This window comes from Fusarium proliferatum (assembly GCF_900067095.1).
Source record: "Fusarium proliferatum ET1 genome assembly, contig: FPRO_scaffold016, whole genome shotgun sequence".
Taxonomy (NCBI): Eukaryota; Fungi; Ascomycota; class Sordariomycetes; order Hypocreales; family Nectriaceae; genus Fusarium; species Fusarium proliferatum.
In genome coordinates, this window is record NW_022194805.1 from 506162 (window position 1) to 532653 (window position 26492).

General features: G+C 47.6%; 13 protein-coding genes across 13 annotated transcripts; 6 read left to right on the forward strand and 7 right to left on the reverse strand.

Annotated features, from left to right (window-relative positions):
- Positions 1 to 752: 752 nt before the first annotated feature.
- Positions 753 to 1626, forward strand: FPRO_08896 (uncharacterized protein; the record flags this gene model as incomplete). Its single annotated transcript, XM_031224624.1, has 3 exons — positions 753 to 933; positions 1012 to 1261; positions 1314 to 1626. 3 exons carry the CDS (start codon positions 753 to 755, stop codon positions 1624 to 1626), a joined length of 744 nt encoding a protein of 247 aa, XP_031089865.1.
- Positions 1627 to 2098: 472 nt separating this feature from the next.
- On the forward strand, positions 2099 to 3462 carry FPRO_08895 (uncharacterized protein; the record flags this gene model as incomplete). Its single annotated transcript, XM_031224626.1, has 2 exons — positions 2099 to 2120; positions 2174 to 3462. 2 exons carry the CDS (start codon positions 2099 to 2101, stop codon positions 3460 to 3462), a joined length of 1311 nt encoding a protein of 436 aa, XP_031089866.1.
- Positions 3463 to 3474: 12 nt separating this feature from the next.
- FPRO_08894 (uncharacterized protein) lies at positions 3475 to 4482 on the reverse strand (the record flags this gene model as incomplete). Its single annotated transcript, XM_031224627.1, has 3 exons — positions 3475 to 3706; positions 3755 to 3930; positions 3982 to 4482. The coding sequence occupies 3 exons, from the start codon at positions 4480 to 4482 to the stop codon at positions 3475 to 3477; spliced, it is 909 nt and encodes a 302-aa protein (XP_031089867.1).
- A 949-nt stretch (positions 4483 to 5431) lies between these two features.
- FPRO_08893 (uncharacterized protein) lies at positions 5432 to 7296 on the forward strand (the record flags this gene model as incomplete). The annotated part of the gene is made up of 3 exons (XM_031224628.1): positions 5432 to 6338; positions 6385 to 6739; positions 6792 to 7296. The coding sequence occupies 3 exons, from the start codon at positions 5432 to 5434 to the stop codon at positions 7294 to 7296; spliced, it is 1767 nt and encodes a 588-aa protein (XP_031089868.1).
- Positions 7297 to 7926: 630 nt separating this feature from the next.
- FPRO_08892 (uncharacterized protein) lies at positions 7927 to 9237 on the reverse strand (the record flags this gene model as incomplete). The annotated part of the gene is made up of 1 exon (XM_031224629.1): positions 7927 to 9237. One exon carries the CDS (start codon positions 9235 to 9237, stop codon positions 7927 to 7929), a length of 1311 nt encoding a protein of 436 aa, XP_031089869.1.
- A 448-nt stretch (positions 9238 to 9685) lies between these two features.
- Positions 9686 to 10871, reverse strand: FPRO_08891 (uncharacterized protein; the record flags this gene model as incomplete). The annotated part of the gene is made up of 2 exons (XM_031224630.1): positions 9686 to 10622; positions 10669 to 10871. 2 exons carry the CDS (start codon positions 10869 to 10871, stop codon positions 9686 to 9688), a joined length of 1140 nt encoding a protein of 379 aa, XP_031089870.1.
- A 691-nt stretch (positions 10872 to 11562) lies between these two features.
- FPRO_08890 (uncharacterized protein) lies at positions 11563 to 14802 on the reverse strand (the record flags this gene model as incomplete). The annotated part of the gene is made up of 7 exons (XM_031224631.1): positions 11563 to 12030; positions 12088 to 12317; positions 12368 to 12560; positions 12622 to 12849; positions 12901 to 13437; positions 13492 to 14302; positions 14363 to 14802. The coding sequence occupies 7 exons, from the start codon at positions 14800 to 14802 to the stop codon at positions 11563 to 11565; spliced, it is 2907 nt and encodes a 968-aa protein (XP_031089871.1).
- Positions 14803 to 15869: 1067 nt separating this feature from the next.
- On the forward strand, positions 15870 to 18563 carry FPRO_08889 (uncharacterized protein; the record flags this gene model as incomplete). The annotated part of the gene is made up of 3 exons (XM_031224632.1): positions 15870 to 16303; positions 16361 to 17044; positions 17102 to 18563. The coding sequence occupies 3 exons, from the start codon at positions 15870 to 15872 to the stop codon at positions 18561 to 18563; spliced, it is 2580 nt and encodes an 859-aa protein (XP_031089872.1).
- A 536-nt stretch (positions 18564 to 19099) lies between these two features.
- On the reverse strand, positions 19100 to 19495 carry FPRO_08888 (uncharacterized protein; the record flags this gene model as incomplete). The annotated part of the gene is made up of 1 exon (XM_031224633.1): positions 19100 to 19495. The coding sequence occupies one exon, from the start codon at positions 19493 to 19495 to the stop codon at positions 19100 to 19102; it is 396 nt and encodes a 131-aa protein (XP_031089873.1).
- Positions 19496 to 20571: 1076 nt separating this feature from the next.
- On the reverse strand, positions 20572 to 21351 carry FPRO_08887 (uncharacterized protein; the record flags this gene model as incomplete). Its single annotated transcript, XM_031224634.1, has 1 exon — positions 20572 to 21351. One exon carries the CDS (start codon positions 21349 to 21351, stop codon positions 20572 to 20574), a length of 780 nt encoding a protein of 259 aa, XP_031089874.1.
- Positions 21352 to 22157: 806 nt separating this feature from the next.
- FPRO_08886 (uncharacterized protein) lies at positions 22158 to 22679 on the forward strand (the record flags this gene model as incomplete). The annotated part of the gene is made up of 1 exon (XM_031224635.1): positions 22158 to 22679. The coding sequence occupies one exon, from the start codon at positions 22158 to 22160 to the stop codon at positions 22677 to 22679; it is 522 nt and encodes a 173-aa protein (XP_031089875.1).
- An 897-nt stretch (positions 22680 to 23576) lies between these two features.
- Positions 23577 to 25130, forward strand: FPRO_08885 (uncharacterized protein; the record flags this gene model as incomplete). The annotated part of the gene is made up of 11 exons (XM_031224637.1): positions 23577 to 23663; positions 23722 to 23754; positions 23814 to 23901; positions 23953 to 23975; positions 24026 to 24044; positions 24095 to 24217; positions 24270 to 24292; positions 24342 to 24379; positions 24428 to 24565; positions 24618 to 25037; positions 25085 to 25130. 11 exons carry the CDS (start codon positions 23577 to 23579, stop codon positions 25128 to 25130), a joined length of 1038 nt encoding a protein of 345 aa, XP_031089876.1.
- A 219-nt stretch (positions 25131 to 25349) lies between these two features.
- FPRO_08884 (uncharacterized protein) lies at positions 25350 to 26231 on the reverse strand (the record flags this gene model as incomplete). Its single annotated transcript, XM_031224638.1, has 1 exon — positions 25350 to 26231. One exon carries the CDS (start codon positions 26229 to 26231, stop codon positions 25350 to 25352), a length of 882 nt encoding a protein of 293 aa, XP_031089877.1.
- Between the last annotated feature and the right edge of the window lie 261 nt (positions 26232 to 26492).

Here is a 26492-nt window from a genome sequence, read left to right on the forward strand (position 1 = left end):
TTAAGGTGTAGCCCCCTCTGCTTTGCATGTTCGATTGTTGAAGCTGCTCCGTACGCGATTTTGATACCAGTGATCATGTATACCTTGTTTGTAGCGAACCAAGGCTTATTAGCGCGCATGAATCTTTGCACTCCCTCATCCTTCAAGCACTGCGAGACATAGGAGATTGTTGGATGGAAAGATACTGTCTTCAGATTCTCGCAGGCCCACTGCTTAGTGTGCTCTTTAGACGAGTCGACAATTACATCGCCTGCCTAGAGTTTGCAAAAAAGATGCCTAAACACCAAATGACCGGTCGCTTTTCGCGCTCATATCAAACTTGAAGCTGGCCTGGTTATGTTCGATGACATCCATTGATGCTGAAAGTTGAATCTATTGATGATTTCTTGTAAAATGTAAAGTGATGAGATAATGAGACGAAAACCTGATGAGAGTTATAAATACCCTAGAGACCGCCGACAAGCCAGTCAGCCTCACAAGGATATTCATCCAATAACAAACAACCTCAAGCGCGCACCCAATATTTATGCCTGGCAGCACAGCCCCCCCCGCCTCCACTTCTACAAAACCGTGACACGTCTCAAATAATCCACTCTCACAACACGTCACAAAAGCATCGTGAGAGATCCAAGACCCAATTCAAATTCATCTTGCCGACAATTTCGTATCATCAATCTGAACTCTCTATATTAGAGCAAAGTGATTCTGTAACGGAACCATAACCCCACACTCACACATATAACAACTTCACAATGTCCATATTTATGACACAACCCGCCTACGCCTATGCGGCAGCTCCTCCACCTCCTAGAAAATACTCGGGAATAAGCAGTGCTTTTAGTGCTTCTGCTAACCCCGATGAGGACTGGACTAAGATCTCTGACCTTACTGAGCGCCGAAGAATACAGAACCGCATTGCTCAGCGCAACTACCGTATGTTAACCCTACTTAACTCTAGATTCAGTTTAGAGCTTTATAAGCTATTCTTACAGAGCTTATAGTCCTTTTTAGGCAAGAAGCTCAAGCGCCGCCTTGAAGACCTCGAGCGGCGTGCTGGTTCTGACGATGCGGAGTCTGATAAGCAGCTACAGAAGCCTACTGAGTCGAAGAAAGGACTTCAATCTTTGAGTGGGATTCGCAACAGAGATACAATATCAAAAGATAACACACGGGGAGATGAAGCGCGGATGGGTGATCTTCTAGCCACTTTTGGAAGAAGGGCAATGCGACTAAAACCTCAAGCGCTCTCTTGGAAACAGCAGTACGTTGTCGATAACAGAGCAATTGCTACACTACCTGCTGACTAGACTTAGTATAGTAGGACCGGGCTTTGAGCAGAAAAACGGCCGGGTTTTTGAGGTACCTCAAAGCTCCGAGCGTCGCCCCCAAGTCCTGCGTACCAACATCTATGACTCTTACATTGATTCCACCTATGACAAGGATGACATGTTAAACAACACCAACCTGCTTCTTGCTGAAGACGATCATGAAAGCCATGGGGGACATAGTGGCTTTGTTGTCCAGAATATAGATGGAGACCAGTGGATTAAACCGACTGTAGTCCACTACTCACAGATATGGAAGACACTGTTCCAAGACAGGTTAATGGCATTGAGATCCGGATGAAGAAACAGAAAAATAATACGAGAGGGAAGGGGCAGAAGTCAAAGAAGGGATAAATAGGGCTTCAGGCATCATCTCGTGCAGAGGTTCTGGCCAAACTGTTAAAAAGAACAACCTTGCCAAAGAAGAGCATAGCATCGCCAATTTCAGCTCTCCGCGGATAGACAAGGAGAGGCAAAGGAAAGGTTCATATAACGTCTGCGACTTACTCCCAGCAACAAAAGCTAAGATAGATATATTATATGTCTGATTGAGGGGCCCTTTATGGATATTATCAACTAGATCCGAGCTCAACAGACGACATTTACAGGAACTATTCTCTTAAAGTCCCTACACTAATACTCTTACGCTAGTTAGAACATGTCGCATGTTAGATTGATTTACGGACAACAAAGCACGTGATGTAACTGCGGGGTATGTGGGTTTCAGCTAATACTCCGCCCCTCACTGCAAGATCAAGGAAGAGAAACGCATCATGCCACGACAAAAGGGCAAAGGTAAGTTTGAGCCAATTGAAAGTATAGTCATTCACTCACTCAAATAATACTAGGTTGCTCAATTTGTTCGAGGCGAAGGATCATCTGCGATCTTGGCCAACCGAGCTGTCAAAAATGTCTCGGCAGGGGATTTGCGTGCCCCGGCTACGGTCCGAGACTTCGATGGGTTCAGGGCGTGGCTCTTCGTGGCCATCTTCGGGGTATCCAATTCCCGGTCCCTGAGTCTCAAGCATCCACCTCCTCACCAAGTCTTGATAGCAACACGCAACAACTGTTGGACTATTATGACAAGAACATCGCCGGGTTGATGGTCTGGATCGACTCAGAAAAGAATTACTACCGTCAAAAGGTTCTGCCTCTTGCTCAGACAAATGAAGCAGTCCGTCTCGCTATATGCGCTGTCTCGGCCCAGCACGCAGCAAGAGACTTCACGCCATCTACTGTTTATGAGAAAGATAGGGATCATGTTTTGTCGATGATCATGCAAGGTGTTGATGACATGACCGCACATCCCCAACTCACAGTGACTGCCGATACAGCAGAATGGATGCTCTCGTCGATGATGGTCCTGTCATCCTACGAGTTAGCGCATGCTGGCGGTGCAGAAGCTGCTGATTTCCACCGAAAGGCAGCTCGTGCGTTAGTCAACACTCTATCGACTCTGGACTTTCCCAAGAGCAGCCTTTTCGGCTTCTTACAAAACCAGCTTTCTATGTATGATATTTTTGCATGTACTACTTTATTCGACGCGACAGACGTGCAAGATGCGATTCGGCCTATTGAGTTCGGGGAGGATACGTCATTCTCGGCTTATCTACTACTTCTTCATGATGCGACGCTTATATCTCGGGGCGACTCACCTGAGGACTCAATTCGAGATTGGAGAGGGAAATTTGCCCAGGCGCGAGGGGAGACATTAATGGAAGTTGGAAATAGCGGGATATGCTCGAGTGCTGACCGCGGGGACTTCATACGCCTTGTTGACGCGTACCACAATGCCGCTCTGTTATACACTGCACGGTGTCTTGATCATCAGCATGGTGTGGAACAGACAGTTTGTATGTTAGACTTGTTTCGACTACTGACTAGTATGGAGAATCTACATGCGTCGATTCATAACCTCGCGTGGCCAATCTTCATAGCCGGGACAGAATGCTACGGGGACCACGACAGGCAGTTCATCGTGAGAGATCTGTACAAGAGCCTATCTGAGGTCACAGGGTTTAAGCACCATGGAGATGTTCTCACTTTTCTCGAGACGTTCTGGTCCAGCGGAGATTCTGACTGGCGCATACTAGCAAAGCAATGGGAAGGTCTCGGGAGAAGAATCCTAGCAGTTTAGAGGTCAAACTATTTACTTCTTAACAGTCTCTTCATCCTCAATTCCAAAGATGACTTTCATCGGGTCGCGATATTTGTAGAAGCCTAACGCCGGTGGACAGATGCCATATCCTAGCAATCTAAGCATTTTGGGGGGGAAGTTCCGAGTTTTTGCGACCTCTGGGGGAATGCTTAGGTACTGGTTCTCCTCCTGCCTCAATGTTCCCTTGCACATAAAGATGCCAATAGTTTCTCGTGCATCATCCCTTTTCATGTTAGCATTGCATAATATCAGAAAGTTGGAGTATACCTACTTGGTGATGTTGGCTCCGCCTGCATGATAAACGTTGCCCAGGAAGAGCATAGCGTCGCCAATTTCCAGCTCTCCGGGGATAGCCTCTTCATCTAATGGACATCTGTCTGGGCCCCAGAGATGACTCTTTGGGATAACAATAGTCGCACCATTCTCTTTAGTCGTCTTGGTCAAAGCCTAGCGACGTTAGATAATTCGGACTGTTCAGCTCAACGGGATGGGGCTTACCGTCACGCAACCGAGCATCACAGGCATGTCGCAGTTCCTCGGATGATAATCCGAATCATCTCTATGAAGGGCCTGTTGTTTTCCACTAGGCTCAACGCGGAACCCAACAGCGCTAGCAATGTAGGGCTTTCCGAAAACGGTCAACTGCTCTTGACCTTCCCAGTATGTGTACTTACTACCCAGGACCTTCTCGGCAACAGATTGGAACAAGGGGTTGATGGCTAGTTCGACACATGCGTTTGAGGTAGCAAAGAACCCGGTTGCGCGCTTCGTGGTGGGGGGAAAGAAGCCTGAATCATCTTTGACGTCTGAGTCAAAGAGCGGTTTTAGGTCACTTCGAATCTGTTCGCATAGATTTTTGGAGGCTATGCCTTTGATGATCAAGGCACCGTCTCTCTCTAGGGCATTGATGATGGTGTCTGCAGTTGTCCCAGGGTCATTGGCATGTAATGTCGAGATTGCGGTTCCAGCCTCTGTGGGATAGGTTGAGGAAGAGCACATGTTTGCGACCGATGAGAGACTAACAGGAAACTTCCAATAATTTACAGTTAGGTGAGAGATTTCAAGAATTTCAGTCGTAAGTGATATCCCTTTTAATACTTGCTTGTAGTCATGTTCCCAACTGCACTTTCTCATATTAGCAACCTAATTGAGAAGTTAAATCGAGGTCTCTCATAGTAACTTCCTAAATCAGTATAGCTTCTAGCTTTATGCGGGTTTTCTCATCACAACATCTAGAAAGGGAACACGCAGCAGTTAACCTATAGTAACAATTCATTTACTTTTTAACAGTTTTTATAGTCTGCAGTGTAAGGCTTTTATAATAACACTAACCTAATTGAGGGATATTAATACGATCAAAGCTTGGAATTTATTTCTGTCTGTATCCTTGTACCAGACTAAACTTGTGGTTTGTCCATAGCGGCGTTTACCAAAATGAGGGTCCGTGCCAAGATGCCTGTGTACCCTTTGAGACATCACATTTTGCGCATGGCCATCCAAATAATCTTCTTATATAACATCCATAGGCACTTCTGGATTTTTTAATCTGATGTTTTGAGGTGCGTCAACAATTCGCCCCCCTGATTATCCCAAGTGCTCCCCGGATGGATCTACCGCCGAATTGGGTTCTCTGTTCAGGCAGCACCCCAAATTTCAAGTTCTAGATGATGAGGCTGTTTTAGATGCTCTTATTGGCTCTAAATACTAAGGCAACTGGGTCGCATTGCGCCACTTTGCACCCCAAAACCTACCCCGCTGCACCCCAAAACTGTACCTTATATTCTGCACTGAAGCTTACTTCAGACTAAAACGAAACTAGTCCCGAATATAAACCACGCTGGACAAAGGTCAATTTATTTTCCACCACCGCAAACTTTAATAGCTTCCAGGGTCACACCTCTTTTTGTTGTCCTGACTGGTCCCTTCATCAACCTCATCCTTTGCTTTGATGGCATATGTTACTGAAAGATGGGTTTGCCCCTATCATAACTATGATCGCCAAAAGAAAGAGAGATGGGAACTCCTCAGGGTGCGTGAAGCCATTCGTGAAATTGAATGTCTTGAAGAACATTTGCAACAACGAACAACCCCAATTAAGAAGCAATGCTCTCCTTTGTCCGATGTCAAAACTGTCTATGCAAGCCTGGTAAAGGTGGAAGAAGCATGCACTCGAATCGGAAAAGCCCAGCCCAGAAACATCGAAAGCAATCTGGATCCCAACCTCGAGCAGTGGGAGGCTCTCCAGGCTATACACCATACGCTCTTGCACCAGCATAATGAGCTCCCCATCGCCTCCTCCACACTCAGTCCACAACTACGCGAGTTCAGAAAGATCGCCTATGATCATTCCCTCCAGTCGCGCAGTTTGAGGCGATTCAGTGACTGTCTGCTTCCTCTTCTGAAACGCGAGCAAGACTTGGAATCAGCACGACAATGGCTAGAGCTCATGAAATTGTCTTCTTCACTCATTGAAATACTTGGGAAGAATGACATGCTCTTCAATTACGAAGAAATGGCCTTTATGGACTTAATCGAACAGATTGAAGCCATATTGGAGAGATTGAAACAATGGTTTAGGTGCAGATACGAGGACCTAAGCCGCAAGAAAGATGCGATCGAGGAACAAGGTCTTGCTGAGCCCATCTTTGAGTTTCCCAACAACATCAGGCACACTTGTACAACAATGCCGTGGACAATCCTTCCAGCATTGCTGATACTTTGGGGTGTCTGTTGGATGTTCATCGTCGGTTCTAGCCAACCTGAGCATGGATGGGGAAATGCTGCTGACGCCATTATATCGCCCGTGCCAGCTGCTCATGACTTGCACGCCGATTTCTATGGTATCGGAATTGAAGGTAAGGTCCTCACTGATTTCGTAAAAGCTTATCTAATGCACAGCAGAGGGACTTCAAGGCTCGGTCGCAGAGGACTTCGACAACGGAGGATATCTTGGTCAGGATACGCTAGAAGGACTCTGGCCTGGAGACATCCAGTTAATGAATGACTTGGTCCATCCATTGATCTTTGCCCAAAATGCACCCCGAGATCCAAACTTTCTAATTACGGACTTGACGTCACGTGGTGATTCGGAAAGTTTGGAACTGACCGCGCAAGGTACGGCCGAGATATTGCCAGCCGCCGCCGAGGAAGAGTCAAATCCTACGGCGTGCATCAGTACTGGCGACAAAGGGGAGACGGATGCCACAGGTAGTGCAAGCTGCAGTGGCTATGGACAGCGAACAATTGACTCGGATGAGTGAGTAAAGTGCTCACTTGATGTCAGAACATGCGCTAAACAGATACATCAGGGAGGAAGAAACAAGAAGTCGCTTTGTGTGTCCAGACTGCCAACAGACATTTGCAAGGCAATTTACCTTAAGCCGACATCGAACCGAGAAACACAAGCATGCATCAAACTTGGAAGAATCATTACTATGTCCCAATCGCGGCTGCAAGAGGTCCAAGGGAAAGCCTTTCAAGCGTGGATTCCATCTAAAAAGACACCTTGAGAGTTGCAAGCATAGTCAGGAAGTCCTTGGCCAGGGCGACGATCAATCTTGTCCAAGGTCAGCGTCAACATCAACTTCAGCCTCAGCTAGCATTCAGCATCGCCAAGAAGTTGGACCACATGGAGCCATCAGAGCCAATGGAATGAAGAAGAGACCGAGGGCTGAAGATGATGAAGTGTCTAATGACGGATTCCTCCTTGCAGAGATGGTAAAAAGGTATAAAAAGATGGAAAAAGAGATCGAGGAGAAGCAAGATGACTTGAAGACACTTGGAAAGACTATCCAAATGTTGGAAAGATCTTGAAAGAATTCGTAGTTGACTACGTCATAGTAGCCATACGGCGCAGAAGCTTTATATAGGGGGGGCCTCAAGAACGACAAGGTGTTAAGGGAGGATTATGCAAGATTGAATAACAGGTCACCAATAACTATATGCCAAGTCTCCGAGACATCATCATCGAAGTCAAGATAAACAGCCAGATGCTGCTACTTTGTCTTGGTAGTGACCGTCATTAGATCGCAATCATCCGGTCTTCAGAAGCAGTGTTCGGGGATAATGTTAACCTGCTGAATAAGAATTGCAGGAATACGATTTATTCTCAACTTCAGTAGCCAATGCATACCCTTGCTCGGCCTTTATATAAAGCAAGTTCCAGCGCTACTGCATTCAATAGGCCTGAAAACTGTGTACTATAGTGCCGGACCTTGTAAATTCTTAGATCGTGAAGCGTCGGGCCGTCAGGTTGTTTCCAAGGTTTCGTCTAGGCTGAAGGACAAATCCAAGATTATCAAGTTGGAGAATCTTTGATATAGTTTTCATAGACTTCCTGTATTCTCATCGCTCCCTGTACTCTAGTCTCTCAGCCTTCGCCGCACTAGGTAAGAAGCCTAATTACTTAACGTGCTCTAAAGCAAACACAAGGCATTTCCTCGATCACCGCCCCTGGACCTTTCCGTCTTTATCTAGCCCTAATGCACCATTGAGATCTCTGATAATCTGCTCAGCGGTATTCCAATTATCCTTCTCGAGGTCTGCTTTAATCTTTCTCAGCACTTTGCCACCACGCGACTTCTTCCCACACTTTTCTTTATCTTCATCGCTTAGAGCACCAAGAAACTTCTCAAGGCCCTGCGCCAAAGGATCCTTGCTCTTATCCCCTGTTTCAGCCGCCTCGGGCTTCTTCATACCCACAAAGAGTGCCTGTGCGTACTTGAACAAGTATGTTGGAATTGCCGTGACTGCAAAGGAAATAAGATAAGAATCGCTGATCAGCATCGTGTCTTGCATATCCCATAAGCCTGTCCATTTCCTTTCCGCTTTGACAAGCAAACCGTAAGATCGAGGATATTTCTTTTCAAGTTGCTTCAACATTAGGAGTGCTTGGCTCTGAACCTGTTCCAGGTGATAGTACGTGTCTCTAGTCGTCCAGAAGGTTGAATTGCTTGCAGTGAGAGCCCGGATCTGCTCAAAGTAGCTAGGGAATTTGCCGGGAATTATGTATTCTTGTAAGGGTAGCTCGAATACTCGCACAGAGACTGGTTCATGGTATGGCCATTTCCCCTCTTCCTCGAATTCCTTTGCTTCGGTCGCGTTGATGGAAAAGTGTAACAGCGCCGGCGCAGTGACGCGCCACGACCCGCATAAGAAGCTCTTATGGCAGGAGACGTAATGGAAGTTTGAGCGACCCAGATTCTCATGCTTGTCTCTGTTCTCCAGAACCTTCAAGAGGGCTTGATCCCAAGGATCACGAAGCACCTGGCCATATGGCTGTCTCCACGGCTCCATCTGCGCCGACAGATATATCCACTGCTGCCAAGGCTCGCCTCTCGAATTGAGAGGCGTCCTCCTCAAATACAGATCGTCTAGGCTTGCCATATCTTCAACGTCTTTTGTGCTCCAGTCCCTAGGTCTACTGAGTCCCAGATGAGAGATCCAATTAAGCGGGCTCTGGATCTGCGATATTCCATATACTGGGCTAAAACCATCGAAGAAGCTGTAGTCAGCGGCGTCTCCGACAAACTCAAGTATTTTGATGTCGTAGAGGTTCTCAATAAGGAGGCGAGCTAGCTCCTTGGAGCTGCCTGCATACCATTGGGCAACGATGGGTCCTTGGATGAGTCCGAGTAATACTGTGAGAGCGTAGAATGGAAGCATAAACAAGAAAACTGTCTTCGTGGTATGGCATACTGATTTGAACGTTTCCCAAACATAGCGGACAAAATATGAGATGTAATTGATGATCATCATATCTATAATGGTGTAATGTGAGAAAGATGAGGAGGAATGTGAATTTGTCAGGCAAGCGAGTTGAAAAAGAGCAACCCTTTTATTTTAATCTCTTCGCCTCTAACAGCTGTTGACTGAAGAAATTATCGTGCCTTAGTTTAGTGGGCTTCTGCCTAGAATATCGCCGAGTTTCCCGCAAAGTGGAGAGTTGGTGTCTCTGTTCGGGCAATGCTAGCGATACATTAATTTTATTTCTGTTGTTGGTCGTGAAGTCAGACCACGGACTGACTAATGCCAAGGCGCTACACCTTCAAACAGCAAACAATAATGGGTTCTTCTACGCCGCATGCAGATTTAAATTAATGTTGTGATGAAAATGTTCCTTATGATTCATGAATCAAATATCACTAACCGCCATCCAACTCATCTTTGTCCCTTTGATCTTTGATGGAAGTTCTAAACAATTCTAAGACAGATTGGGGAGCTTAAAGACACTATCTGTAACCCAATTATCACCGTTGAGGTATCCAGCGCTCATAACATACAGCCAATCAGGGTTATCCATAACCATGGCCTGTCGGGAATAAGCGCCAGGCTGAGGGATGTCATAATAAACCCAAGAGCCAGCAGCGCCGAGGTTAGTGTTGATGTAGATGCCGTTATCGCTGTTAGCAGTAACGATCAGGGATCCACTAGATCCACCAGAGGGTGACCAGGTCAGATAAGGCGAAGAGCTGGGTGCACGGCTACCGGCGGTGAGAATCTGGTTGGACGCACTGTCGAAAGTGAGAGGAGAGTCGGAGATACGGTAGTAAACGGGGAAAGCGGCGTTGTTGGGAGAAGCACCTCCGCCGTACTCAAAGGTCATCATCCACTTTCCATTAGGAAGCTTGGCGACAGTTGTCATGCCAGGGCGTTGAGAGTAAGCAGTTCCTCGAACGTCGTTGACGACAGCATCCCAGGTAACACCATCGCTGGAAGTCTGATGAACCAGCTTCTGACCATATGAAGGATCACGCTGATCGGAGTAGTAGCACACGAGCTTGTTGTTATACACCATCAGGAAGGGCTCCCAAACAGGAGTCTCGCCATTGTTGGGAACGGCCTTTCCTCCGGTAGCAATGTTGGAGATGTACTTCCAGGTCTTGCCGCTGTCGGTAGAAGCGTAGAGGTCGATCTTGGTCTTGCTGAGATCAGTGGGGATACTATTTCCAGCAAGGAGGATAGTTCCCTTGGCGAGGTTGCCGATGGCCTGGGGCAGAACGTAGAGGAAGGGCTGGTAGCGAAGACCCCAGCCGTTCTTGGTGTCAGTCACATTGGACAGAGGAGCCCAGGTTGAGCCCTTGTCCTTGCTCTGGTAGATAGGGAAGTACACCATGGGTGGCTCAGGACTATAGTTCTCCCTGGACAGTGTTAGCTAATGCCTTCCGGATCATCCGGACGGCTCACCAAGTAGCTAGGATGGTCCCATCAGCAAGCTGAACGTTTCTTCCGTACAGCGTCTTGGGAGTGTTGTAGTTGGAGGGAGGCTTGTAGATGGTCTGGAACGTCACGGCATGATCCGCGACGGCCCGCTCCTCAATGGCTCTGCATGATGCAGGGCTGAGGATAGCCAAGCACGATAATAACAGGGAAGCCTTGATGCCAAGCATGATGAAGAGAATGGTGTGAAATGTATGGATGAATTGATCTGCTAAAGATCAAAAAAGACGGACGAATGTCTGTTTATATATCTTGGCATCGTGACAACATGCCTTTGCCCGATTTGACGTTGCATTTCCAAAAGTGCTCTAAACTCTAAGCTATTCCTGGGTCACCGTTCAGCCGAACCTAAACAAGACTCGTCAAGTCCACCTAATTCTGAGGCTTTATCTTGACGCGCCAATTACCCTCTCAGAAACTCGTCCGACTCACCTCAATCGTCATGTTCCTGGCTCTGCAAGGTAGCGCACCAATTGACAGCTCGCGCAAGAGTCTTTCCCCGCGTCATGTGCCGGTGGAAGCTCCACGCGCTAGGCTCTAGGTCCGGGGCGCTCCCCTTACATTGACTAGCGAGGTTAGGTCTGATTGGTGCGCATCGGAGAATCTGGGGTCCCCGGGTCTCGTGGATTCGGTCTTCGGCACTGTTGTTTTGTTTTCATGTTTCAGCCAATCAGAATGGCATGTGAATGTTTTAGTTGCCTCGGTCTGTGATATGAAGTTCAGCAAAATTGATGTTTTCTTTAGGGTAAACGAGATATTTCTAGTAGACTGGCTACAATGAGATTGGAGGCTTTGAGTGGGAATTGATTCAGCAATGATATTCAGGAACTGTATTATAGGTCTCAAAAGTCACCGGCCTTGTTACCAACACCCAATCATATCACGGCGATACCGTCGAACCTCCCGTACCAAGTCAAAGAATGCCGCATCGACTTTGACACTGGACTCGGCATCTGCTTCAACGAATATGCAACCAAGTCGTTTTGCCAAGGATCGACCTTCTTCTGTTGATACTTCTCTGAGCGATTCCTGCAAACACTCAATGCCAACTATAACCGTCGGGAAGTAATCCTTGTCCTTTTGCTTCAGGATCTGATCATAGTAAGTGGTAATTCCTTCAAAGCCCTGACGACTTGTGACACTGTAAACCAGCATGAAGCCTGCTACTTCTCGGCCAAACTGATTTATCGTTGCAAAATAAGAATACTCTTCTTGTCCAGTCGTGTCAATCACGTCGATTTCAGCAACTTCATTGTCAATGACGCATGATCTACGATATGTGTCTTGCTTGGAGGGGTCAAAATCATCGTAAAAGTAGGGCTTGACGAACTTGAAAAATGGTCAGCTTCCGCTCAAATGGTAATAAGGAGTCATGTGTCGACTTGCTTGGATGGTGAGATCACTGGTTCTACACCCCCCGGCACCCAACAACACCAAGGGGTATTCTGCCCGGGCCATGCCCTGGAGCTTTTTATAGCGTAGGTAGAGTTGGTTTTGATGCTGGACCTTTTTGATTTGATTTATCCATTCCATACACCTTGTTTGGGAACCAATAGTAAAGCAGATATGGCATTCGTTTTCATCATCCATCCACTTAATATCGCAAGCATTTAATCCTTCTCTATGTTAAATTGATCTGTAGAGAGTCTTTATATGGAACTCTTACCTTGTTTAGCTGATACGGAGACTTCTTCTACTTGCTTGATGTCCTTTGCAAGAATGATTTGAACAATCGACAGCCGGGCTCTGAGGAGTTCTAGAGGGGAAGGCTTCCCATATCCTAGCATACCTCTTCGTCGACTCTTCGGGAGCGATTCTACTGCTTGCAAAATCCCCTTCTGGAACAAATAGAGCTGGATCTGTAGGATCAGACAATTAGTAAAATACTAATCATAGTTCTCTAAATAGTAAGAAGCATACCTTTTCTTGTCCAGCATCCATTGTATCGACTCTATCAAACATCAAGAGTTTACCCAGTCCCCAAATAACCTTATTGGTCTCATAATCTTGGTCTTTAGACAGCGCAGCTTTAGCACGGTTGAGTTCCCGAGCAATGTTGGAATCGTTAACAGCCTCTTTAACCATTTTTAGACTCGTTTTTGCTGATGTTATGTGATCAAGGTCATGGAGCCCGTATTGGGTAAGTTCCTAGATACAATTAGTACTATGGATAAGTAATACAAACATGCTGTCTCATACTTCTAAAAGGGCATCGTATTTGTCTAGTCGTTGAGTGGGAAGGCCAAGCACTGCTAGGACATCGCCTAATAATCCTCGACGCTCGAAATCGTTAACATTGCTCGATGAGAATGCAGCTCTGACCATTGACTTTGACTCTGCTTCCCCGGTGATGAGGGCGGCATAATAAGGGCTCGAATCTACTGCCCATTCCTGGAAAGCCTTTTGCCAAGTTTGCTGTGCATGCGGTTTCGAAACCAGCATTTCGGCTTTTATCAGAAACTGTCTTTGAACATTGACCAGTGGGCCGACGGGCGCAAACAAGGGGTCGAAAGTATCTGTGGGGAGGATGCGAGATGATCTGATCTTCTTGACATTTTCGAATAGACTCTCCAGATGTTGGAGATAGAGCCTCTCATCGCAGAGGAATGCATCCACAGCCAAACCTGCGGGGTTGGGCTCCATGGCAAAGATATTGGGTGCAGATTCAAATACGATCGCTTGAATTACACTGGCTTTGGTTAGCCTCGAAAGAAGGAGTCGCACTAGGCTGATGACCTTGTTTTGCATTAGTCGTCGATTTATCTTAAGTGATGTAAGGTATATGCATACCTTCACATGATTCGTCGTATCGTCAAGTAGGATTTCGGTATCCGTGACGTAATGGGATGGGGGGATATGCGAACATTGGATGCAAGCTTCAACAAACTCAGTTATCGCGGCTTTTGATACCTCGTCAGATGGACTCGACGCGATCAATTCTTTCCATCTCTCGTGATATGAATTGTCGAGTTGATCGAACAGCATCAGCAGTGGTGTACCTAGACTAAATATGGAGATAAGATTTGACAGTGGACTTTCATCCTCGGAGAGCTGATGCTGGAACTGCGCGAACCATTCGAACTGCGATAACTGAAGTTGCACTTCAATGCAGTCGTGGTAGATCGATCTCGTGAGAATCGTTGGAGCCAGTAAAGGTGTAAGCTGGATGATATCCCTCCCAAATTTATAATGCTGTGGATTCGAGATGTCCTCTACGTACAGCGGAAGAGCTAGGACGGAAATGTGAGATATGTCACTCAGACTGATTCCGGACAAGCTCGACCATGCGTGGGTGGGGGCCACAGAACTGCGTGCTGAAAAGTCCATGGTATCTCTCTTGGCATGACGGTAAACACGAGATAATTTGAGATCATGCTCAAAGTCAAATTCGAAGAGAGAGGACCGCCAAGATGACGTACTCTTACGATCCAGGGTATCCATGTCTCTCGTGGACTGGATTGTTGCTCGGCGACGCGACATTGCATCGATAGTGTTTTCCATGCCCATCATCCTCCTAGATAGATCAGTGTTGCATCGGAGCAGGTCATCTACTGCTGTAATTAACAGCTGCTGACCTTCTTCAGCTCTTGCTTGAGAATCGCTTTTATGCTCAGTTGGTTACCTGTAAACCTCAATAAAGCAGGAATGGTGGGCAACGTACCTCTGCAGAATGCTTAAGATGCAGACGATAGATGACTTGAATGCCTGCAATCTGTGGAGTATTGCAGCTAAAGAACTCTTCTTTCTGACCCACTGGATCGGCGTCCACAGGCTTCCACCAGGGCTACTAGGTTCAAGTGGCGGCAGCGTCTGCAGCGCTGTCAACAGCTCGGAAAATATCTTGACTCCATCGAAGAGCACTGCTGTCAACTGATCCACCTGTATCAGTGACGCGTATCTCACATTAGACGTGGAGAAGTTGCTGATGAGCTGTTCTAGCCCAGCAATGATAGTTTGGGTCGCGAGAGCTTCAGAGGAGACTTCAGCCGCAATCTTGGGTGCGTCCTCTCTTGCAGTTGTGTATGGACCGAGAATCTTGATGACCTCACCTGCAGCGGTTGCAATCCCCGCTACAGAGGCAATCACGCTCAATGGATCCATCTCAGATGCTTGGGCAGCGCGTTAGACAGAGCTGAAAATAAGCATGAACTTGTAGTAGGTAGAATGTCGGCGTTTGGAATCGTGAAGGAGGCTGTGCAGCTGAAAATCTGCCCGGGATACACGTTGTCAGCAACCCCACGCCACAGTCAGTATTATAGGGCTGTGTTGGGGTCAAAGAGTACAAGGCTTTCCAGTGATCCGTGTGTTCCAACACTTTGCTGCGCTCAAAAACAATCAATCGATGACCGACCTGTATTGAAGTATTCCAAATAATTGTATTATCTAATACTTTCTGTTCTTACGACATCTTGGCTATGTGCGGTTGGTCTCTACCCAGTTGCTGCCTTATCTTACATGCGTAACGCCACCAGCTTGAATCTCAGCCACAGCCTGATCACAAACCGAATGTTTCCCCGCTCTGACGAGCCGTGACATGTGAGATATTGTTATGTTTTGTGATATACCCTTCTAGAAGATCCCGCACACATCAATACGGCTTCTCCATGACTCCGTATTAGGAGAAAAGGAGTTCTTGGTTGGCAAGGATACAACGGAGGCATCGAAGTTCGCGCTTTCAATTAAACCTGCCGCGCCACTGCAAATGCTGGTTGAAGAAGATCAACTTCTGAACCATGGCCAAGATAACTGTAGTAAAGTGTCCTTGCTGTATATTCTAGATCGGGTTGACCATCACACTGTTGTGCTCGCTCGCATCCAGTGGTCCAACTGGGTCCAGTAGACAGTGTTATTACCCTGAATAACAAACCTTGATAGCACGTGCCTTGAGGTTGAAAACGCTGTAAATATTGGGTAATTTATTTCCATTCCTGGACGGGCTCATCGCTGAGAATATGACTGCGAGGGGCGGCGCGTAATCCAGAGATCCTATTCGTCACGTTTTGTCTCACACAGCCTCAAGGCGCAGTGCGGGGCTGACTGGCAGGCACTGGCTAACCCAACATTTTCATTTGATTCACCTTACCCTTCTTCTATTTCTCATCCTCCCTATCCTTCTCAACAGGGTCGAACTGAATCGAGATGCACTAGGCTGCCATCATTGCCAGTGAATGGAGGTGACATTTGGCGCCGTTGGGGACTTTATCTCCATCGGGGTGCTGATCAAGGATTTCATCGAACTGCTCGATGACAGTCGAGGCTCCGTTTGGGAATACAACTCGTTAAAGCAACAACTCATCTTTCTTCGACTGAACTTGGATCTCGCAAAGCGCTCATACGATGAGCACTATAACGCACCCCAGTTCCAGGATATTCGGACCACGCTGGAGAGTGTCGTGGATGAGGCGGAGAGAAGGCTAGAGGGTATTGCAGTCAAGGTAAAAAAATACACATCAACTCTGTCTAAAGACTCGACCGAGAGACGGATAAAAAGACTTGCAAGAAAAGTTCAATGGAGTCTTGAAAAGAAGGAGACGGAAAAGTTTTTGTTGGACCTCAATCGGTACACATCCATCATCCAATCATTGCAATTTGATGGATTTACGTAAGTGTCATTCACCAAAAGCTAGCGCTTCACCTCATGGCTGACCTACTTGTCAAGGCGTTTGATGGCACACAAACTTGATAGTAGCCAGAAAGACCAAAACGATACCCAAAAGCTTGTGAGCAAGCTTCAAAAGGACTTTGACGATCGATTTACTAGCCTCGAGGACGAGTTGAGAGCTGCCAGAACTAATTCTGCCAATACGCAACAATATCTACTTGACATCAGTGTGGTCATCACTAGGCGACTCGACATAGTCACACAAACAGTTAACTCTCTGGGTGTTGCTGTACTGAGAGGTGTTTCAGGGTTGTCTTACCTTGGGACATCCGTTTTGTGCTTACTATCCACAATGCATAGCAACATTATAGGTCGTCTCGAACGCCCTCCCCATATGGGCCCTTTTTTTACGTTTGAGGATTATCTGGGTGTTGATTCAATCATATTACTCAACTTTGTGGATTCCTGGAACGCCTTTGAGGGATCTTTACATGGCAAGTTCAAGGGTCGAAAGGGTGGCAGACGAGTGGCCCAGAATCGATTCCTGCTGCAGGATCATCAAACCGGAGATGAGATTGATCGTGATGTTCATTGGAACTTAGCTATCACGCCAGGGTCTCGGATCAACATGAGTTTGATTTGTGAGGTTAAGGAGGACGAGGATGAAGCCCAATCCCTCAAGTGCCCGTTTCCATCATGCGGAGCAATGTGTGAAGGAGTTATAGGGACAGTAATACAATGGTAGGCCCCACACGATACACTCAGCACGTTATACTTGTTTTGCTAAAAGAATCTTAGCCCTTCATGTCAGCAATTGTTTCGAAAACTACCAGGAATGTCTGATGACGAAGACATTCCAGTAGCGCCCAATGCTCCCGATTCGGGAATTAGGGATCCAAGCTTGAAGTCGGAAAGTAACTCGTCTGATCTTGGTCAGTCTAGCAAGAGAAATGGAACCCCTCTAGACAAACGAAGAGCACTACGGTCCAAAAGAAAGCCAAAAGACGCACGGAATACTGATTCTGACTCGGACGACGCCGACTTGACCGGGATCAAGCGAGTGACTGTACTACCAATATTGCAGCTTGCTGTACGACCAACTCCACCAAAATCCAAGGCAAATCGAAAGCTAGAAGCTTCAGCGCCACAGGTTGCTTCCGAGGAACAGGGAAAGGGCCGTAACTTAGACAATGTCAACAGGAGTGCTAGCGTTGAGACGGCATTAGGTACCATCAAGTCGCAACCCCGGGGAAATAATAAAAGAGTCTCGGAGCTACAGTCTGAATCTCACGAGGAAAAGCTCGGAGCTGCATCTATGAGCGGTATGCCGTACCAGCAGATTGACGGCCACAGTGGATATCCCGATCACAAGATTCCTGGCCGAGGCGCATATACCTATGAGAGCACGTTGCCCGGTGATTCCATATCCAAAGGCTCTCGAAAGAAGTACACATTGGCACGAGTTCCGCATAGATCATCACAATTCCGAAATACGATATCTAAAGAGGAAAGGAAGCGCTTGAAAAGGTATTTGCGAAATCCCCCGATGGCAACAGAAGCAGATGCAGAGGAGCACAAAATCCCCGCTGGATATTCCTTGAAGAAGTGGGACCCAAGAGAAGAACCAATACTGCTCCTTGGCAGCGTTTTCGATGTTAATTCTTTAGGGAAATGGATTTATGACTGGTCTGTTTACGCACATAAACCTTCGACACCGATATCGGATATGGCTGGAGACTTTTGGCTGTTGCTCATTCAGCTGGCCGACAGATTGAAGAGAGCGGAAGATACAATAGAAAGGATCGAGTCAAAGGACTCCAAGGAGTTGGTTGAGGAATATATTGAGGCAGGGGAGAGGTTTTGGGCGAGATTGCGGTCGCTGCTAAAGAGGTGCGAGGCTCCCATGTTGAGAGCGTACAAGTTCGACGAAGAGGACCCCAAAAACACAGTTAATCAGAAAGGGAATACTGACGAGAACAACAATGAATCTTCACAGGAGGCCAAGAGCAAATCAGACGCCTTAAACGAATCTGGAGAAACCTTACCTTCAAGCGAAGGGGGTACTATCCAAGAGACGGGAAAGACGAAGCAAGATGTCGAGAAAAGTGTTGGTGTTGCTTTCATTCAGACTATATTTGGCAAAGGTGCGGAGTTAAAACGGACTGAGAGGTTGATGCTGAACATGCGGCTTTACAACCTGAGGTTCGATGCCAATTGCGAGGAGGTACTATCGAGCATTCAACCCTACAATTTCTTTTGAATGTCCCCCGATTTAGGATCACAAACGAGCAGTTCCCCATCTGTATGAGCCGATAGCACCATTTCGAGTTAGGTTAAACCATTAGGGCTGCAGAATAGCTGCTACCCTTTTCTCCATGTCCTAAAGTCTGCTGACTGCAGATTCCAAACTCTGATGTCGTGTGTAGTGAGCCCTACGTAACAGACATCAATGTTCTTGTAATTTCGGCGGCGCAATTCATGACTTGAGATACCAGGCATTGCCTTGTCCCAAGGCAATGAAACAACTGACTACTTGTGAGGGGCGTTATGTGAGCCATCAGCTGTGGGGTCTATCAACTCAAAATAACAGTCTTATCAAAGTCAGTCCGGGCAGTATACCAGCTACCCAACATAATTGCCAAAGGAACCAATGATTACAGTTAAAACCTCTTGATGGTCCTCCATATAGGATACTGGCAGTCATTAAAGATATACCCACGTAAAACATGATCTTGAAAATTTAGTGATTGTTGTTTCTATCCATAGCGTAGAACAAGATTCATGAGCAGCAAACTTTTAGCCACACTGTGCTCTGAAGCTAGCCACGCCAGTGACTTCAAGCTGAGGTTGCAAACAGCCCTCCGGATCGGCACTCGTCAAGATATCAATAATGCCCCCATCATCACAGTTATCATTGTTGTAGATGTACACCGAGCACTTGTCACTGATCTCGCCAGTGGTATAAGATCCAAAGGAACCATTGCGTATTCCCTGAGTACACTCTTGGCTTCCATCACCGCTGTAGGTGTCGCGGGCGCCGGTGCATCTCTCGCTGCTTTGATAGACGCTGAAAGACCATGCTGGGTCTTGGCGAGATGAGAGGGAGGAGGAAGGGTTGCGACTCATGTGGATGGCGGCGGATTGGCCGAGGCCGAGGAGAGAGGTGATGGAGAGGATGGTTGTGAACTTCATATTGAATTGTTGGCGAGACTTGATAGTGCTAAGGGTGACGGGCGTTTGGATGTTCAGTTTGCTTTGGTGTTGTATAGTTGTGTGCAATTTGCAGTATATAGTGTATGATGTATAAAGTATGAAACCTCTGTCTCAGAGAATATGAGGGCAAGATGCTTGGTTTATGATGCCTGTATAATTCAATATCAGAAGACGATCTGACCTCTATATACTGACCATCTGCCTTCATCACCCTCACTGTTACCCTCCATATAATTGTCAGATGATGCAATTGATCAACACGCAAATGCCTGGTTACAACGACATCACAAACCAGTTTCTGTAAAAATCACGATGATGATTCCCGTCAGATCCATCGGATGCGATAATCAAGTCATTCATCGTCAGCCTTGATCCTCAAGAGCACAATGCCGAAGGCGAAGCAGGCTACTGGACCCCAATATCCACTCACATGTCTTACAACGGCTTACAGGAAGGATCATTTGTGACGTTTAGACGTCTGATCACCATGTGGGGTCTAGCGTAGTTCAAAAGTTCATCGGCCGAGCCGCGTGGGGTTAAAGTTTAGTCACATTAGAGATGAATCGGCCCGCTATAGTAAGCATACGAAATGCTCCGGCGTGATCCTTTGGCGCGTAAGACGATGATCATCGGCACATCTGGTGAGTTGTACGCCTTGCGAGCCGATTTGCCAATGGGACGCTGGTGCCTTGTCTCCACTGGTAAGCGTATAGCCTCATACAAATGAGGTATGCAATGGACTTTTGTCGGGAGTAAGATTCTCATACGTTTCTTTGTAGAGTTCCATCGCGATTCCTTCGGGTTACTGAGTCATGAGAATGTTGAAAAATGACTCGTTTGAGACCTGCATGTCAGAAGACCAGTGTGAATGGATCAAATATTTGCTTGGCGCTTACAGCTGAAAATCATCAGGCTGTGCAGACATCAGTATGACGTTCATCACTGTTACTTCTCACCCGTTTAATGAGGCAATTAGATAGCCAATTATAGGCATTGAAGAATGTGACCCTTACTAGAAGTATGCTTTCTGACTGCTCGATTGATAGCTTAGTGCTCTACTTGCCCTCCAGGGCCTCGACCATCTCTGACGTAGCCTTGCCCTCTTGCTGCAACTGCTTAGCAAGCTGGATAGCTGAAGTACCAGTACCATCAGTAGCTTTAGGATCAGCTCCATGTTCCATCAATATTCTAGCTATACCGACATGTCCAGCCCTGACAGCCACGCGAAGAGGCGAATCATCAGTGGCCGTTGAAGCACCATCTGTTTCAGGCTGAGCCCCCTTCTCCAGTAGATACCGCATCATAACCTCATTCCCCCGCCTTGCCGCAGCTGCAAGAGCATCTGAGTTCTCAATCTTGGCACCATACTTCAACAGCAGATCAATGGCAGCAGTATCCTTGTACAGCGCTGCAACCAATGCAAGCGGATACGCAGCTGCATCAGGCTCCTGATTAGGATCTGCCCCAGCCTCAAGGAGAAAACGTAGAAAGTCAACGTGCTGTCGACCCATACATGCAACGATGAGAGGTGTTCCCCGCATGTCGAACTGCATGTTGATCACAGATGGATCCTTGGTGATCAAGGCCTGCATAAGCGGGATTGAACCCGTGTTTACACCTGCTCGGACGACTTCCTCGTTGAGAGGGGTGGAGCGGGACTTTAACAAGAGGTAACGTACAGCATCGTATTGGTAGTTCTTTACGGCTGCTGTCAGAGCCTCTTGGATAATTTCTTGTGATGGGCGTTGTTCGCTGGTTGATAGGAGGGTTCTCATTTTGTTGATGTCTCCAGTTGAGGCCAGAGCGAGGAGCTGATCTTTGAGCGAGTCTGCCATGTTTGCGGTGTAAAGTGATGATTTCTGAATTGATGCAAGGTCTGAGTATGTTGTCTGCCGTCCTCATCCTTTGGAACTTTTTATGATCGACGTATATTTTCGTTTGTCATGAGACGTGGCAACATCCCGTCGTGCATCACATGAGGCTGTGCGTTTCTTACGTGAGATTTATGATCGGCAGGAATCGATTGCCTAGAAAAGACGTCATTCGCGGCGAGGCATCGAGGCTGTGACCCCGCCATCGAGGGGGCGGTAGTTGAGTGATCGGCATAGCTGAGCTGACATCTATCCTTCGGGTACCAAATTAGTCTTCCGTTTGGACTGCTCCTTGCATCGGGGATTATTCCACCGACTTGGCATTTCGAGGCTGACTTCTTTGATTCCATTTTTGCTGACGCTTATGTAAATCTATACTCATGGGAAGCGTGATAGTGACTGTGATGGCAGATGGCTCAGACCATGGATGAACTTCTGGTCAACGATCTCGATCTCGGGAGAGGGATTTTGGAGTACGCTGGGGTCCGACTGATATGGAGCCCGCTGATAAACTGGAGACTTAAAAGGATGCGGAAGAGGTCTGTATGATACCTTGCTTCAAGGCTTGGAGACAACTAAACAAGGCTCCGTGTCGTCTGCCAGGGTTCCAGATACAGTCCTTGACAATAGTATAAAGACGGCTCCAGGTCGCTTCGTTACATCTCTATCACATCAAGGCAGCATTGAAACAGTATCATAGCCTCTCACTTCACTCCCATTCGTACTCCACCACTCAATCTCTTTCAGCCCGAACTCCCAATCCTTTCAAAATGAGACTCTCAAACATCCTCTCCCTCACCCTCGCCTTCATCGCCCCAGCCACCGTCCTCGCAGCCCCAGCAAACACCCTCCACCGTCGAGACTGCCCCTCCGTCGACACCATCCGCCAATGGATCCGCGACAACGCCAGCGTCGGCGAAAACACAATCTTCTACACCGCCGGCGCCAAGCAAGAGCAGGCCAAAGCCTTCGCCGAGCAAAAGGTCACAGACGGCAACTACTGGGGCAAAGTGTTCGACAACAACAAGTATCTCGACTGGATCGAGGAATGCGGCGAAGGTCCTGAGCAGGATAAGCTGTTTCCTCGTATGGGAGAAGCGCTTGCTAGGGAGTCTAGTGGAACAGCGTATGTGATCATGATCAAGGGAAATGCTATTGCGAACTTTTGGAAGGACAATGAGTATCCGTATCTGGATGAGAATGGGGTCAAGATCATTGCTGTTAATGCTGAGGACTTTGATGATCAGAAGGATTACAATGGTCAGCCATTCAAGCGGGCTATTCAATTTTAGACTGATAGATGTTGGTCTGGCCTATGAAAGTGCTGAGTGCGATAGGTGGATGTTGAGAGGGCAGTTGGCAAGGTTGCTCGAGCTGGGGACTGACGATTGGCTATTTGTTAGGAGTCCATAGCTAGATTTAAGTGTATACAGGAGTCCCCGATGCCCCCGATACTAAGAGAGTAACTTCATGTCATACCAAAGTCTACTAAGTTCCCCGAAAAGTCGATGCAAAGTCTTCGCAGAGCTTTAAACCTTACACCACGGCCCAGTGACTAATCATGTGAATTTGCGACTTGTTGCAACGCTCATGGTGTCAACCCCGCGTGTTTCTTCGCTAATTATACCACTGTTGGTCCTCCCCTGTCTCGCGTATGCAGGCCATCCATCCACATTGACTCCCATTGCGTCCAACCGAGCGATGCAACCTTGCAGAAAAGACAAGAGATCCACCACTCTACCCAGGCCAGCCATTCAGATCCATCAGCAGAACGAGCAGTCATCTTTAGGCATGCCTCTTTTGCGTGCTTCACGTGAGGACACCAGTGATTTCAATTGTTACGTCCGCGGCTCTAAACGGCTATACGTTATTAACTAGAGTTTGTTTGAGGGCCTGAGTTTGATCATGATGAGCAAGGTTTCCAATACAACTTTGAGCTGGGATCTGTGGTAATGCATGACGTGAACATGATCCAGTGGTATATGCTGCTCTCTAGCACAGCACTATGCATGTAAATACCTCGCTCATTCAGGGTTCATTCGCAAATCAGACCACGAGCGGATAAAGTGCTAGGATCGAGCCAACAGCTAACATGTCTCAAATACAACCGACCCCGCCCTTTTTTCCGACATTGCATTCGACCTCTGTATCTGCACGGCCATCACGAACAAAACATTGAGCTGCAAAACATGGCGAATGATAAGTCTAAAAGCTCGTCGCCAGCTGCAGCGCAATCACCTCCACGGGATGCCGATAGCCCTGAGGAGACTGTTCTGGTGAGTGGGGCGCACGAGCGGAACGGCCCGTGGAGCTACCATTGACGTTAATTATTAGGAAGCGGGCGATGACGATTCCGCACTTGGGGTCGTGAGTTATTGGGCCCTCATCATGGTAGCAATGGTAGCTAAATGAACGACTATTTGAAGACCGATGATGAGTTATCGACCGCGTCTTTGCGCTCTAGTATTTACGAATATCATATGATCAATGGCCGAGGGTATCATAAAGATGAGAGTGAGCAAGGATGGGCTGCTTGATGCATCTTATGCTAATTGGCATTCACAGAATACTGGCTCCCCAGTGATCAGGTACAACCTCCTATCCATGCCGATACAAATGTTCACTAACATGCTCCCAGAATGAATCAGAGCGCTTAGGTAAACTCGTCTTGCGTGTTCCTGGAAATCCGAAGCTGACGAAGCAACAGATCTCCAGAACCATCAACTTCTCTTGACATTCGGCGGCAAGCGATATTTCTCGCCCAATGCTGACACTGCAAAGAGAGTACTCGATGTCGGAACCGGCACCGGAATTTGGGCTGTCGAGTTTGGTATGAGAAATACTAGCTGAATAAGTTACCTGAGCTGACATTGGCAATACAGCTGATGAACATCCTCACGCCGAGGTAAGATGGCCTATCCAATTTTTCTCGCAGACATAACCGAATGCGTTAGGTCTTTGGCATCGATATTGCTCCTATCCAGCCAGACTTGTAAGTATGGAACCTCAAGAGTCCGGGCACGTAGCTGAAGTTATCCAGTGTTCCTCCAAACTGTACCTTTGAGATCGACGACGCCGAGAAGGAATGGACGTGGACTAAACCCTTCGACTACATCTTCGTTCGTCTCATGGTCGGCAGTATAGCAGACTGGGATAAACTAATCCGCCAATCCTACGAGTATTTCACCCTCTACTCCCAGGTTCTCGCTTCTCTTAATAACAGCGTCCAGTAACTTGGAACCCGGAGGCTGGGTCGAAGTCATCGACCCCGTGTTCCCCGCCAAATCCGAAGACGGAACGCTCAAGCCCGACTCGCCCCTTCACCGATGGGACGAACTAACCGCCAAAGGCGCCTTAGCCCTCGGCCGTCCCTTCGATGAAGGTGTTAACCACGAAAAACGTCTCAAAGAAGCCGGCTTCGTAAACGTTACGAGAAAGGCATTTAAGTGGCCTACTAATACCTGGCCCAAGGATCCAAAGTTTAAGGAGATTGGGCTCTGGACACTTGCTAACATTGAGAGGAATCTTGAGACGATTAGTAGCTTCTTGTTGAGGCAGGGACTTGGGATGAGTCAGGAGGAGATCTTGGTGTTTATTGCGGAGGTTAGGGCTGAGATGAGGGATTTGAAGGTTCATGCCTATTGGGAGGTGTAAGTATTCTTGAGTTAATGGGTTGATTGGGCTGACAGTTGTGTAGGTTCGTTGTTACCGGGCAGAAGCCGGAGGAACAGGTCCAAGGATAGTTGCACCAGCTTAGTAGTGCAAATATGGAAAAGTTCGTTATGGTTCGGAATAGGCTCACAGATATGGAGTCACTTCTTCAGAAATTATTTAGTACATAACATGTGACGAGAATAAACATCGAAATCATTATTTTTCTCGGTGCAATAATGAAGAACTCCAAGAACTCCCAAGCCTCAGGTTAAAGAAAATACATGCTGACTCCATCCTGTGATAGCATTTCAAGGCGTCACAGGAGCCATCAAATTCGTCCTTTCCGCCCTCTTGGCCTGCTTCAGCGTCCTCACCCGCTGAATACTCTGCCACTTCTTCTCCCTTCTCTTATCCCTCAAACACATGCCCACCAACACCGCCATGCACCCCGCAATACACGCCCCAAAGAACGTCGCCACGACAATACCCTCCGTTCCGATCTCGTTATGCTGCTCCATGCAGACTGTCGCGCCGGAGTCGGGGTGGATCGTGCAGAAGAGGCCGGGGGAGCAGGTGCTGGACGTCATGCGGTTGGTGATGCATGATGCGCTTTCGGTGCGGCCGTCGGTTGTGATGGAGCAGACGACGGTGGTTGAGACTGTTGTGCTGTAGCAGGATGCGCCGGGCTCGGTGGCGGTGATGCTACTGCTTGATGTGGAGGTCGGGTCGCTTGAGGTGGAGGATGAGGTGGAGGTTGACTCGACAGTAGACGAGGATTCTTGGGTCGTTGATTCTTGGGTCGTTGATTCCTGTGTTGTAGACTCTTCGGTCGTTGACGTGGGCTCGTCGGTCGTTGTAGGCTTGTCCTCCGTCGTGGTGGTCTTTTCTTCCGTCGTGGTCGGTTCGTCTTGCGTGGTCTCTTCGGTCTTTCGACTCTCCGATTTTGTTTCCGTCGTTTCCGACGAGTCCGTATCTTGCCGTCGAACCCACTGTCGCCATCGCTGCACTAACGGTCCGTTCTCCCATGGATCTTGCTGAACCTTTTGCGCATCGAGAGGAGCTTCGTGGCCGCGGTTTATAGCGGTCGGGGCATCGTAGTATGACGGATCAGGCGGTACGTCATTTGGCTGATGGGCTGCGACCAGTAAAGCGGGCAGGGCGAGGAACGGGCTTAGGGAAAGGAAGCGCATGCTGAAATTACAAGATTAAACGACAGAATGAAAGATAAAATGACTAAGGCTTCAAGTTTGAGAGCCTGATGAGATGAGGGAAGAAGGTTTGCAGAGAAAGATGAAATGTTTTCTTTGTTGCGTGATAGCGGAGATATCATCTCGTATTACCATGTTACTATAAAAAGATCTGTGGCCGCGCGTAGCCAGCTCAGGTCGTTCCACACGGTGACGATCAGTAGCACAGCCGCAAAATCATTGGATAAAATCCCGTAAGCTGAC